The sequence below is a fragment of the Engystomops pustulosus genome, chromosome 6 (genome assembly GCF_040894005.1).
Source record: "Engystomops pustulosus chromosome 6, aEngPut4.maternal, whole genome shotgun sequence".
Taxonomy (NCBI): domain Eukaryota; kingdom Metazoa; phylum Chordata; class Amphibia; order Anura; family Leptodactylidae; genus Engystomops; species Engystomops pustulosus.
In genome coordinates, this window is record NC_092416.1 from 51,692,210 (window position 1) to 51,707,065 (window position 14,856).

Genomic DNA, 14,856 nt, shown 5'->3' on the forward strand with positions numbered 1-14,856 from the left:
CTGCAAGCAGAGATCTAGAAAACCGTGATACAGAAAGTATATTGGAAAACTGTATAAATTTTCCTTACACAAACCATATCGAATATTTGCTGAAAGTGGACAACCCCTTTAACACCATAATGGGCCGCATGATATGATCTTTGCCACTCCATTTCTTGAAGTTGTAGCTTTCACAACAGCTGAAGACCCATAACTTAGGCTCTTATAAACAATTGTGATAAAAGGGGCAGCAGTGTATTTAAGAAATTTCATAAATCCGCTTGAAAAGTTATGCTTTTAGCGCATTTTCAAAAATGTTGATATTGGAAGGGTAGCACATTCAAGAGAACTGGTGCAGCTTCAAGAGATTCATATTATGGAGTATGATGGATTCTTAGTAGAACATAACACAGGCAGGTATTAAATATGATATTATATGGGCAAGCAGGGCAGTGACTGGTATGGGGTAGTAGAAATTCAAGCCTGGCTAGTGCGGGCAGGAAAGAGAAATGGAGGGATTTGTATTGAGCCAAAACATTCAACATAGGAAAACTATGTATATGCAATATGAGCACTGCCTGCTACCATATTGCTCCAGTTCTTGAGATATGATGTATATACTGTGATAGTATATATACATATATGTTATGATCCTCCATCCTGATGCAGATGTATCACCTGGTGGTCCTTGCAGCCTCCTGCCTGCTCCCCCGCCTGCTATCCCTGGGATTTGCATTAGCAATGAGAGGAGGGCTAGCTGTAAGTCAGTCCTGCTATGACATCTGTGTATCAGGCACCAGGGCCTCACACCAGGGGTAGCCAAGTATATCACAGTCTGCTGCCTGTTTACATCGCTCCTCCTTTATTATTCCAGCTATGGGACAATAGCATGAAATGCCCTGAGGTTATTCCCTCTCGTATCCTCGCTGTCTCGCAGTTGGCAGCCACATTGAAGGTTGGTGCAGCTTGCGGCTTGTCTCCTATGATTCTCTTCCTGTATCACATGTTGTGGAGTCACAGATCCTGATCTGACCCGGGAAACCATTACAACCTGAGTATAGACGCTCCATTCTGTAGAAAGTCCAGCGTGTGACGCTCCTCATGCTGATGTGACCACCGGCCGGGGGAACATGACAACAGCAGCTTATTAATATCTGCTCTTCACCAATCACAGCTGAACGCAGGGCTGCTATGGTAAGATATCACTAAGGAAGAAGGAGGAAGGAGGATCTCCTATGGGTTCTGATTGCAGGTGCAACAATGGGGATTTTATTACTGTTATATTACAGTAAATATCTTAATTTTTGCTAATTTGTTTGGTACTTGCGTCATAATTAGTATTGGCCAAAACTCGCCTTTTGATCTCTTGTTGCTCATCTTGCAGTGCATGACTATAGAGGAAAGTTTTGTATACATGTTCAGAAACCAAGCCGCTTAATATATATGGCTTATGTATCATATAGAGCTTAGTATATATGCTTTGTAAATATAAACGTACATATTGCGTGCTGTTTGGTAAGCGGATTGATCCCTTACATATGGTGGCTGCGCTGTGGTCCGGCCTTCAAAGGCAACCAAAAGTAACATCTATATGAAGTTGATATGTTCTTCCTGAGCTTTGTGGGTTTCCCCCACACCCCAAAAAATGAGATGCCAAGACCTGTGGTGATCAGGACTTGTACTCGTTGCCTTATTGAAGTGAATGTATGACTAAAATTTTACCTGGGCAAAATTTAATAGTAATGCTTTCTTCATTCCTTCTTCATTCTCTTAATGTGTTCTATGTAAATCAGAAGTTTCCATTTCTGGGGCTAAATCTTATTGGTTGGCCTACAAAATTGTAGGAATTACTTCCTCCTCCCATGTGCAAGAGGATTCATGCAAATGATCTACTAGGCATGTGTGACCATCAGCACCAGGTGGACATACAGAGAGACAATTAAAAGAACAGCAGGGGGCGCCATGGCAAGTATGTTACAGCAATATCTATACACAAGGGCATTTTTATATGATTCTAATTGAAAACTGATTAAATTGAGATTTATTTTTTGGACAATCCCTTTAATATTGGTCATGTTTTCATGGAAAATAGACAAATGGAAATAAAACATTTTTTAATCATAAGAAATGGAAATTGTCAGGTTAGACATCAAGTATCTGATCTTTACCAGCGTGTTGTACATGTAACGCTCTCAGCCTTGGCTTGCACGTAATTTGTTTATTCCAGGCCTCCGTAGCTCAGTGCTGTCTCCATACACAGCCTGTGTCAGCAAAGCAGCATTATCCAGCGGATCCCTTTAATGCTTGTTTTGCCTTGTAATTTGTAAGCGAGGATTTAAGCTCTCCATGCATGTGCTCTGCTGTTTAGCTATAATGTTTTCTGTGATGTAACTGCAGCACATGGCCGAGCCTTGTGAATCCACAGTTCATTGCCGCCAGCTATTGACATAATAGTAAAGGTCATATTCCTCTAACATGCTCTACACCAGCCCAGCACACAGCGCCACCATCAAAGGCTCTACTGGTTCTGATCTGTAGTCTAAAAACATCACAGTAAAGCTGCTGGGACTCTCATAATGTCTATCAAAGGAAGTGATAGTGTTAGATTTTTCTTCTTAAAGGGGTTGTCTATATTAGAAGCCTATTAAAGATCATGTTTAATATTCCATTTCAGTTACAAATAATTCAATTTACATATAGTAAGGACTGATATGTATGTTCCGAAAGGCGTCACCTGCTTTGTTATTTGGCAACTACAATGTATGAAAGTTGGTTGACAGAGAAATGTCACAGATTATTACAGTACAGACTGTCCCCAGGAGACCAGAAAACTATAGGGTAGTTACATACAGAGACTTATCTATGCATATTTGATTAATATTCTGCCTTATCTTGACCTCCTGTGTGTAAAATAAAGCGTTTGTCCAATCATCTGCCCTCTGTTGACCCTGTCCCAGTCTGTATGGCAAAGCCGAGCTGCAGGAGAGAGGTATTCTCAGATAATAGTATGTGCTTTAGAGACCAATGCAAATAATTTGAATATCTAAGCTGTTATCGTCAATATTTACCCCCCAAAAATAAAAGATTCGTAATTGGAACTTCCCTCTAGGATCAAGGACAAAGTGCTTGGTAGTGGTGCCCACTTGGAGGAAAGAGCATCTGTTGATTTCAGTGGGCATCCAGCTCTTTTAGTGTAGAAACTCTGCTCTGGACTGGCTGTGGAGGACATCCATAGATTGAGAACTGGTGATCTGGTACTTTTGGTTTCCTTCTCTCAAAGACCAACCATTATACAGGCTGTTAGTCATGTTTATAGGAGTATCTCATACACACACAGGCTGCAGGGGGCTCCAGCACCAGAAAATACATAGAGGAGCCAGTACCAGGAGTGTCACATCATTATACAGGCTGTCAGTCATGTGTATAGGAGTATCTCATACACACATAGGCTGCAGGGGGCGCCAGCACCAGGAAGTACATAGAGAAGCCAGAACCAGGAGTGTCATATCATTAAACAGGATGTCATTCATGTTTATAGGAGTATCTCATACACACACAGGCTGCAGGGGGCGCCAGCACCAGGAAGCACATAGAGGAGCCAGCACCAGGAGTGTCACATCATTATACAGGCTGTCAGTCAAGCACTGGGGGGGGGGGGGTGACTGTGCCTAACACTCATGAATAAGCTGGACAGCTGAATATGATAATGACTCATTGGACCTCTCTCAGGTCATTTGCATGCAGCAGGGAGCATAGTATTGTTATACTTTTTAAAACGTTATCATTCTGTAGTTTTATGACGTGTAACACCATTAGAGGGCTGGAAAACACCAGTGGCATCCTCCTCATACTATCCCTCACCATACATGCCATACATGGTGGAAGTATCTATGGAAATGCCTTTAGTATTCATTATTAACTGTTCTGTTGGTGAATAAATTAGAACTATGACCACACAGAATTGCACATAGTGCTAGATTAGTGACATGAGTAGGAACTTAGCTAGTTGAAAACAAGTTGGAAATTCATTACTCAGGGCTTCCTAAACTCTTCACTCTGTAGCGTTCCCTCAGACCTGTCACTCAGTAGCACACGTGAAGGGTTTGGAGAGAGCTTCACTGTTAGGAAACTCCTGGACCACCATCGTGCAAGGCAGATCTAGGGGATGTCCACTAAGGGGGCTTTACACTTGCTGATTTCGGACCGTGAACCAAACGGACCAAACCCACTCCATGGGGCGGGAATGTGAGCACCATATTGATGCAGGAATTCTGTGCATCAATATATCAAAATGGTGCTTGGATTCCCATCCTCAGGAGTGTGTTCAGTCCCTGAAGTAGGACCCTGCATGGTCAGTGGTTCACAGACCGAACACAACAAGTGTAAAACCGGCCTAAGGCTACATGCACCCGACAAGGTTTTACAGACATGTGCTAACTTTTACAGTCAGGATATATTCTATTATCTTTCTATGGGCTCATGACCATGGATTTCAATGCCCCATGCAGGAGCTGACTACCCTGTCGCAAAAGATAGGGCAGGTCCTATTTCTGCCCGCATTGCAGGCCTGGGCAGCCTTTTAGCATTAGAATTGCATGGCACACCCTCCGATGACACGCAGGATGCAAACACCGGACCGTGTATAACACTGCGTGCTGTGTGTGCATGTACCCTTAGGATGATTGCCATGATGGAAGCTCATTTGGAAGTTATTTGGGAAGGCTCCTGCCAAAATATCAGAATTTCTATGGTGGTATTCCTGCATGATTGATTTTCCACCTCACGTGGTGATGTAGGGGTTACACAGATTTAGGGGCACATTTTCTTTCTAGCCCCCATGGTTGCTGGGATATCATTTGCAGTATGTGGCCATCATAATCCTCTCTAGTGTCAGAGAGAAGGTACAGGGAGAGGGCATGTGTGATGCTGATCTTTTCTGACACTCCTACCTCTGCTCCAGCTCCTTCTCTCTGACAGTGGAGAGGATTATAAGGGTCAGATATCTTTACTGATATCTCAGAAACTAAAAAAATTCAAAGTGCCCCTCAATCTCCGTAGCAGCTCCTATAACAGTGATGGCGAACCTTTTACAGACCGAGTGCCCAAGCTACAGCTAAAATCCACTTATTTACCGTGAAGTGCCAACATGGCATTTTAAGGAGTAACTCATTGCAACCTGTTCTTCCTCAATTTTCAATCGTATCGGCTCCTTGAGCCCACCAATACAGTTGAAAGAAGGACAAATGCAGACTCTCATTGTAGCTTCTCCCTGGGGTCTCTCTGTTGAATGAGAATAGTGGGTCCAGTAGGAGGATCTCCAAAGACATTGCAGTTCTGTCAACAGCCTCTCACTTTTCCCGCAGTTACAAACAGCCAATGAAATGTCGCTTTAAAACATTATCTCTTAAGTTGCCTGCGACTGCAGGATTTGGTCCTATATGGTGAACTCTGTCCTGAAGTGATGGTTTGAGTGCCCACAGAAAGGGCTCTGAGTGCCACCTCTGGCACCCGTGCCATAGGTTCGCCACCACTCTCCTATAAGATGTTTATCTCTACATGTGTGAGGTGGTTAGAGGTCATCTTTAAACATTTGTGGTGAAATGTTCTATACCCCATTCTGCGATTTGGAAAACATTGGAAATCACTTTTGCTAAGTTGATGGAGTTTTGTAGCCAAATCCAGGATTGCCTGTGAGTCACATTCAAGAACATTTCCACATTTGGTCCTTTATCTTTCTAGTCTGCAATGCATTTATCTCCTCTCCCTCCTAATCCTCCCTGTCTGCCCTGGCAATACCTGTAGTTCAGATTCCCATGAAGACATTCCTCCCTGGATCAGATTCAATCTAATTTCCTCTTATTGTTTTTGTTCCTTTTTTATTGATTTGCTTGGATTAAAAGCAAAATGAGTTCTTGCATTTTTGTCGAAAGTCTCTCGGGGACAGTTGAGTCTGTATTGCTATTTTTACAACTATTCTTTATTGTTTTTATAGAGGTTAAATTTAGAGCGAGGCGGAGAGTTATTCATACTCCTATTTCACAGTCTGGTGGTCATCGCAGGTCATAGCAGTCTCTGGAGAAAAATACTTTTTATAGGCAGGATTCTCTTTTATCTAGGGATGTAATATTCATAAATAGAGGATAGATTTTAGAATGTTATTAGTCTACACAAATATCTCCTGCATTTATCCTACTGCCTAGTCCCATGTCTTCTTCACATGTTTACAAGACGTCTTTGTGCTCCTGTACTGCCCAAATTTGATAACAATCCAGATGACCAGGATTTCCTAAACTGGGAGGCATAACCTACACCACCCACAGAGCTGCTCTTTGCTTTCAACAATACCCATAGTAAGTTCTCAGAATCTTTTAAGCAGTTCCAAGTTAAAGGGGTTGTCCTGGCTCAATATATTAATAAACTCTATGAAGGATAGGTCATTAGTAACAGATTGGTGGGGGTGCAACACACTGCACCCCCACAGATCATCTGTTATCATAGCTAGTGAATAGAGAATGTACGTGGAAGCAGCTCCATATTCAGTGTATTGGCTTAACCAAGTCACTGTATGTGGATGACAGCACTAACCTGGTCTGGCCACTACACAGGGAATGGAGCTGTCTGCTTTCTGTTTCATTCTCAGCTGAATAGCTTCTCTGAAGGGTAACTTGTTTTTGGACACCCACCAATATGATATTAAGGACCTAATCTATGGATATGTGATCTATAGCTTTTAGCCAGAAAACACTTTAAAACAGGTTATAGGTTGATATACGAAAGAGAAAAATGCTACACTACATAAGTAGTTCAGTGTGTCATGTACGTGATCCAGACCCCCAATTGGAACTAGAAAAAGTTTTTTTCCCTTACAAAATGCATTTGTGAAAACATGAGCTACAAAAAGCATGGGGAGGTAGAAGCAGTCAAATACCCCCAAAGCATATAAATAAAGAAAACTTGTCCTGCAAAACTCAAGTCCTAATTGAACTCTTTCAGCAGAAAAGAACAAAGTAGTAAAATGTATATAGAACTTTAGAACTTTCTAAGGAATCCACATTTAAACACTTCAACAGAGACGACTAGAGTTACCCTGTCCTATCGACTCAAAACAAAAACAACATTTTGGTCCACATTTATCAAAAATAGTGCAGTCTGTACTATGTGTTTGCCTCACTAATGTGCAGGATGCACCAGATTATTATTATCACTGGTGCACGGTCTTCATTAATCTGGCACCCCCTGCACTGCTCGGGAAGTGTGCACCAGCTCCTTTTTGGTGCACCTTTAATATAGAGTGTGTGATGTGTGTGACACAACTCAATAATAAATGTGGCGCAATGTGTTAAAAAAAAACAGTTGCACTGCTCCCAAAACCGTAGCTCATCACACATAAAGTAAGCCACGTGAGAAGTACAGCAGGGGGAAGTTAACAATGTGTTTGAAGCTCTGCAACACCAATTTTATGGTGATAGAGACCCTCATATTCTATTTTAGGCATGCTTTAAGCTGATTTTTTTTACACACTATTTCCAGCCCAAACATCCTCCCTTTTCCAAAGACCATGCTCAGTTTTCAGCGGACCATGCCCCCTTTTCCAAAGACCACGCACCTTTTCAGAAGACCATGCCCCCTTTGTCGAACAAATGGGGAAAGTGGAAAAAATGCTCTAAAAGCCTTGATTAATGTGTCAAAAGGCATTTTTGCCAAAAATTAAGAAGTGTAAAAAAAATGTGGCTTCATAAATACCCTCCAATGTGTTTTTTTCCAAGGTTTTGTTAAATTTTAAAATAGTATTTATACTGCATATTTAACACTGAAAACCCTAATGGGGTTTGTCTGGAATAGAAAGTCCCCAGGGGTCCAGCCCATACATACTTACCCTGCTCTGTCTCTCAGTTCTCACATTGTTCCGGTTGCTGCGTTGCACTGGAACAAGACTTCCATTATCCATGGGACTTCCTTACTTGAATTCATATAATGCTGTGGATCCTGTGGTCCGCTGGAACTTGGATTCCTGTAAGTATAAAAGTGCTATAGCGATTGTTATCCAGATCAGGGAAAGTATGTGTTCTTTCATATTTCCCACCACCCTGGGGTTCTTTAGTATACTTAAAAAAAAAAAACCTTGTAACAGGAAAAGAATAACAATTGCGGTTTTATTCCCCTTCCACCTCAAATAAAATACCGTACATGATATGTCGCCCAAGGTGCCATTACAACATACATCTTGCCTTGCAAAAAATAATCCCTCATGTGAGCAGAAGAATAGAAAAGTAACAGCTACTGAAATACAGTGGGGTAACACAAAATATTGTTAGTCAGGATGTTAAAAAACGTGCTTGTTTTTCCTGTACTGGGATTATCTGTGCTTATAGATAACGGACAGATTGTGATTTGATGTGATGAGGTGCAGGACAGACAGAAATGACACCCCTGTTATTAGTCTGTATTGTTTGTCTAAGCCGTATTGCTTCAGTGAACTGTACATTATTTCATCTTTCTGTCTCCGGGATTTGACTTTTTCGTGTTTGCACAGACTTGGCGGGCACGTTGAGCGTTACGGTGTATGTTGGACATGAGCCAAATGTCACATCTTCTCATGGAGAAATATTTTATCTAGAGCAAAAACTTTTTAGAAGGGGAAGACATTGAAAATACAAAAACAGTGTAGTAAAATCTATGTGGTGAGATATCATACATAAAAGATATAGGCCTAGCGGCAGAGGCTGCGCTACTGAGGCGTTCTCATAGAATCACGTGTCTGGGATTCCTGTCAGGTGTCGCCATGAAAAACTTATCACATACTGTAGAAATCAGGACAGAATAATGTAAAAGAGAGATATTCTGTGGATATGTCATATAGATATTGTGAGGGAGAAGTAAAGTATGCAAAGGATGGCTTTGTGCTGCCTGTAGGGTCGGTTCTCACAGATTTATCACTTGTGTAATAATGAGATTGATTTTGTTGCGTCTTGTCGATGAATCTGAGAGCCAATGACGCCAAACACCACCTCGCCGTAATGCATTTAAATGAATGAATTATCGGAGCTGCTAATAGTCTCAGGATCATCACCGGATAATCAGGAAAATGTGAAAGCCGTTTCCTCTGTGGCAATTAGGACATAGGTGTGACAGGAGGATGTCGGCCATTTCTGATCTACTGCTTAGTGCTCCGGTTATAAGGGTACTACTACCACCATTATTTCTACAGTGCCACCCCACAGTTCCCATATAGATGAATGACTTGTCCATGTTAACAACACTTGTCCTATTTCATTTATGTAAACTATCTTTTTCTTTCTTTCAATGATCACCAGACTTTACACCTTGGGGACTTCTATCTCCAGTTTTTGGCCTTCCTGATGTTCCTAATAATCCCACTGGGCGCTTGAGATGGACTGGGACCCTTCTGCAGCCATGCTAGTTGGAATGCGTGTGGTGCGCGGAGTGGATTGGAAATGGGCCAACCAGGACAATGGCGAGGGCAGTGTGGGCACCTTGGTGGAAATCGGACGGCAAGGTAGCCCCACCACCCCTGATAAGACTGTAGTAGTTCAGTGGGATCACGGCACCAGGACAAACTATCGCACTGGATTCCAAGGGGCCTACGACCTGCTGCTGTATGATAATGCCCAGACAGGTATGTACCAGGCAATGGCATATTTTATATCTTCCCAAACTATAACTTTACTTGGCTTTATTCATATTAATTTTAAACCTAGACAAGCTGAACTGAACCCAGCATATCAGTTCTGCTACTATGGTTTCAGGCTCGTACATTCTTCATAATTTTCTATATTATATAGGAGCCTATGTGTCTGTAAGTTAGAATAGGGAGGCTATACCATAACTTTTTGGACCATAAGAGTATGCTCAAACATGCATTGCTTTACCAGTGCTTTATTTCACTTCTATATGAACTTTGGGTACCACCTTTAACAGCAGCCACATAGAAGTGAAGAGTTGTGATCACCACTCATGGGTCTCATGGGATGCTCAGGACCTCAGCTATAATAATTGCTGGAGGTCCTCCTTATTAGACCACCAGCAAACAGATACTGTCCCCTAAGTCTAATGTGGGGGGGAAACCCATTTTAGTGGTTAGAAAATGAGAACTTGCATAGACACCAATATAAAATATTGTGAAAAACATTCTAGAATCTTTTGTAAAAGATATGTGATCCCTGAGTCCATAGACCATTTAGTCGCTTACATGGGCTGTCAAGTATTATGTCATCGATGTTGCGTAGCCATGACCTGGTCACTAAAGGTTATCCTATTCCTCAGGTGTTCGTCATCCGAATATTATTTGCGACTGTTGCAAGAAGCATGGGATTCGAGGAATGCGCTGGAAGTGTAAAGTCTGCTTCGACTACGACCTGTGCACTCAGTGCTACATGAACAACAAGCACGACCTGTCCCACGCATTCGAGAGATACGAGACTGCCCATTCTCGTCCGTAAGTATGGATTTAGTGAGCAAGGAAACTACACCATCATCCGTACTTGCAATATTTGTCAAATATATCATATATACAGTGTATCTCTCCAACCTGGCTTTAAGCGATGCTGCAGGCAGTGCACACAACATCATATCGCAGGGAAAAGCTGTCCCCTGTTCATCACTGGGAGGTTACACAACATGGATGGTACATGAAAGTAAAGGACCCCAAGTATTTTCCCTGCACATCATAGTCTAGGGGGTCCAAACCTTGTGCAAAGAACTGTGCTAGTATCTGCACATTACCTGAATTTCTGAATTTCATCGCTCATACTATTAGTAGGTTCCTCCAAATCGGACCCGTAAATGGCAACAAAGGGTTGTCTACTGAATTTGCTGAACAAACAACCCCTTTAACATTCTCACAAAAGCAGTGCCACATCTGTTCACTGGTTGTTGGTGGTATTACAGTTCAGCATAATACACTTCAATGGAGCTGAGCTACGTTGCTAGACTCAAGCGATTGAATGGTGCTATTAGTACCACAATCCGTGGCGTGCGCCAAAATCCCGGGGCAATTCAGGGAAAATCGGTGCAAATCGGAAATATTCGGGTAACACGTCGGGAAAATGCAAATCGGGCCCTTAGTAAATGACCCCCAATATCTCTGATCTGCACTGATCATAGCAGAAATGTTATTAGCATCTTTGGCTTTTACACAATGATCCTGATAATGAACATCTATAGGATGCTCTCAGAACGGAGTCGGTGCCCTAGATTACTGATCCTGCCTCTGTCTCCTATGGAGCGTGAGCTCAGCATCCACCTGCCTGCTTTATTACTGATGTCTGTTTCGCGGAGGGGGAGTCTTGTCAACTCAGCAAATGTTGTGTCACCAGAAGAGTTATTGAAAAAGCCAACACACACGGCAGTGCTCATTGTAATAATATAAGGGGATCCGCTCCCCCAGGGGGTGGCTTATATCACATGGTCCTCTATGGTGCTGCTGCTACTTAAATTATCCATTTTGTAACTGAAATATAAAAGAATGGCAAGATGAGGTTACATAGGAGGGTGCACCCCCTCATCTTCCAGCAGAATGAAACTCATCTCTGCAAATATTCAGAAAACTCCATCTCTAATGCAAAATAGTTAATACTAGAGAGGGGAGGAGGGGGATGTAGCTGCAGGGAGCATGAAATATTGATTATTCAGCATACAAAGCATAGTTAGATTCAGTGCTGACATCATTTAGTAAGGTCCCCATAACTCTCCTACTTCCAGCCAATATGAGGGAAGCAGTAGTCTGAGACACTCCCCCTGTTATTATTCATGATTGTGGTTGACACAACTCGTGACATCACTGGGGCAATTCAGTCTGAGGAGTAGGCAGTGCTGTCATTTAATATACTGCCCCCTATCAGCACCATCATGTGGTACAACATTCAAGACAATTAAAGAAATTAATGAGTTTTTACTTCTTTGGCATTACAAATATTTACCAAAACAGACATGTCCAGAGTCTTCTCTCAACTAGAGGTGAGCATTTGGGTTTGGCCACCTGACCCAGACATATAACCTGATTGGCAGCCGTACAGCCAGTGCAGCAAATTTAGCCATGTCTATGATTGATCAGGGGGGAAATCTAGCATCAAAATCCATAATGATAAACCAGGGGCACTTGCGCACTGGCACCGTGACTGTGGTAATCTTCTTTTATTTGTTATCCATGGCCTCCTTCCTTCTAAAATCAACTTTTATAATTGTTCTAATGAGCCTAAAGGGTTACTGAGGGGTTTCCAGAGCCCTTCAGTACTGTAGCTTTACAGGCTGTTACAATGAACAGAATCGGACTCCCCTCCCCCTGCACTTCCTGCTGCTGCTAGATTACACAGGGAGGAGGGAGAGAGCAGGAGGTTGGATGATGAGACCTGCTATGCTCATTGTAACAACAGGCTGTGTATCCATAGCATGGAGGGGCTATTCTAACGCCCCCAGAGCCATTTAGTCACATTAACATGGTGTTAGAAGTTGATTTTAGAAGGAAGGAGGCCATGGACAACAAATATAAGAAGATTACTACATGGATCTATGAGTAAGTGCCCCTGGTTTATCATGATGGATTTTGATGGTAGATGTTCTTTAAATTTAGTCAGCCATAGAAAACAAGGTCTTTAATTCCCAAAATGGAAAACCAAGGGGTGTAAATGGGTCTCTTTTATCCCTGCCAAATATCATTAAATTCTTTAGAAAAAAAAAAGGGGCAATGCAGACCCGCAAAAAAGTTGTGACATTGTAATTTTACCCTCCACCAGTAGAGGGAGACAGCATCCTTATATATGTAATACAGATGTTAGTATTAGGTTAATGTAAGATCAGCGCAGGAGCAGAGACCACTGGCCATTATTTCTTCACTCTTACATGTACTACAGAAGTAAAATGGATCCATTCTATTATCATTGTCGGATGCTGAATGTTTCATCCCTAATGCAATGTTGCTTTTTGCTACAGGATAATTGTTGTTTGTAAATAGATACATCCTCTTCTTAGATAATTGTCATGTTATGTCAAATATAATGTAACTGGAGACAATCTCTGAGGTTATTAGCATTACTCTCAGAAAAGAAAACCAGCGGCGTCTCTCATCAACATCCCTGCAGAGCTTTATGAAGGAAGGAGCCTAGAAGAGTTTCTGTAGGCAAGGGCTCCATGCTGAAAGGATGGGTATAGGGGCATCCTCATTACAATAGTACCCATTGACATATGGATATTTAAGAGGAGGCCCTAATCTGCTCTATGAACCAGAATAGGGAGTCATTCTATACCACTCAATGGGGGGTGTTCAGCTTGTCAAAACCTGAATTTTAATTCATATGCTGCCCCCTTGTGGAGGTCTAACACCACCACAGGGAAAGTGAGGCGTTACATAGTGGCTTTCCCAGTTTTACCGCTCTCAGCCAGCCTGGGTTGACAGCACACTGCTCCCCCTGGGAAGTGGGTACACCAAAATGTTCATCTTTATATCAATAAATATAGATACCCACCACTTAATCATAAGCTGCTAAAGTACAGTTGTGTCTCAAATCATGATAACCCAGGAACACTTACTCATAGATCCAGGCACTGTGACTGTGGTAATCTTCTCATATTTGTTATCCATGGCCTTCTTCCTTCTAAACTCAACTTTGTTCTAATGAGCCTGGAGTGCTTCGGGGGTGTTACCAGAGCCCCTCTGTACTGTAGAGCACTATCCTCCTGTCTTAATTGATGTGGACCAACTGCATGCATGGAGAATCACACCAGGCACTGGTCTTTGGGTGCAGTCTCAGACACAGACGCCATCTTTGGGTGCAGTCTCAGACACGGACGCCATCTTTGGGTGAAGTCTCAGACACAGACGCCATCTTTGGGTGAAGTCTCAGACACAGACGCCATCTTTGGGTGCAGTCTCAGACACAGACGCCATCTTTGAGTGCAGTCTCAGACACAAACGCCATCTTTGGGTGCAGTCGCAGACACAGAAGCCATCTTTGGGTGCAGTCTCAGACACAGACGCCATCTTTGAGTGCAGTCGCAGACACAGAAGCCATCTTTCTTTGCAGTCGCAGACACAGAAGCCATCTTTGGGTGCAGTCGCAGACACAGACGCCATCTTTGAGTGCAGTCTCAGACTCAGATGCCATCTTTGGGTGCAGTCGCAGACACAGACGCCATCTTTGGGTTCAGTCACAGACACAGAAGCCATCTTTGGGTGCAGTCTCAGACACAGACGCCATCTTTGAGTGCAGTCGCAGACACAGAAGCCATCTTTCGTTGCAGTCGCAGAAACAGAAGCCATCTTTGGGTGCAGTCGCAGACACAGACGCCATCTTTGGGTGCAGTCTCAGACTCAGATGCCATCTTTGGGTGCAGTCGCAGACACAGACGCCATCTTTGGATTCAGTCACAGACACAGACGCCATCTTTGGGTGCAGTCACAGACACAGATGCATCTTTGGGTTCAGACACAGACGCCATCTTTGGATTCAGTCGCAGACACAGATGCCATCTTTTGGTGCAGTCCCAGATACAGACGTCATCTTTCGGTGCAGTCGCAGACACAGACGCCATCTGTGGGTGCAGTCCCAGATACAGACGCCATCTTTCGGTGCAGTCGCAGACACAGATGCCATCTTTTGGTGCAGTTGTAGACACAGGCTGCATCTTTTGGTTGTGTTGCACACACAGACGCCATCATTGAGTGCAGTCGCAGACACAGACACCATCTTTGGAACAAAGCAGTTTCCCAGTAGTTGTAGACAGTTATCTGATCACATGGTGAAGGTTAATAAATGGTGAAGGTTAATAAACGAATGGAGGGGTAGGACAGCAATCCTTCTCTAATGAGGAGCAGTTTGTGGTGGTGCCCGCGGCCGAAGTTTCTGATGCCGGAAACCAGGA

General features: G+C 42.9%; 1 protein-coding gene across 4 annotated transcripts in view; it reads left to right on the forward strand.

Annotated features, from left to right (window-relative positions):
* The window catches only part of MIB2 (MIB E3 ubiquitin protein ligase 2), a 55,638-nt gene that overhangs the window by 16,104 nt on the left and 24,678 nt on the right, over positions 1 to 14,856 (forward strand). For 3 of the 4 annotated variants that reach the window (XM_072156061.1, XM_072156064.1, XM_072156063.1), the window contains exons 2-3: positions 9,294 to 9,616; positions 10,264 to 10,435. In XM_072156061.1, the coding sequence (XP_072012162.1) occupies positions 9,370 to 9,616; positions 10,264 to 10,435 (419 nt within the window). In that variant the 5' untranslated portion in view covers positions 9,294 to 9,369. Of the gene's footprint in view, positions 1 to 866; positions 1,174 to 9,293; positions 9,617 to 10,263; positions 10,436 to 14,856 lie in introns of those variants that run through there. The other variant, XM_072156062.1, reaches the window with a different exon arrangement.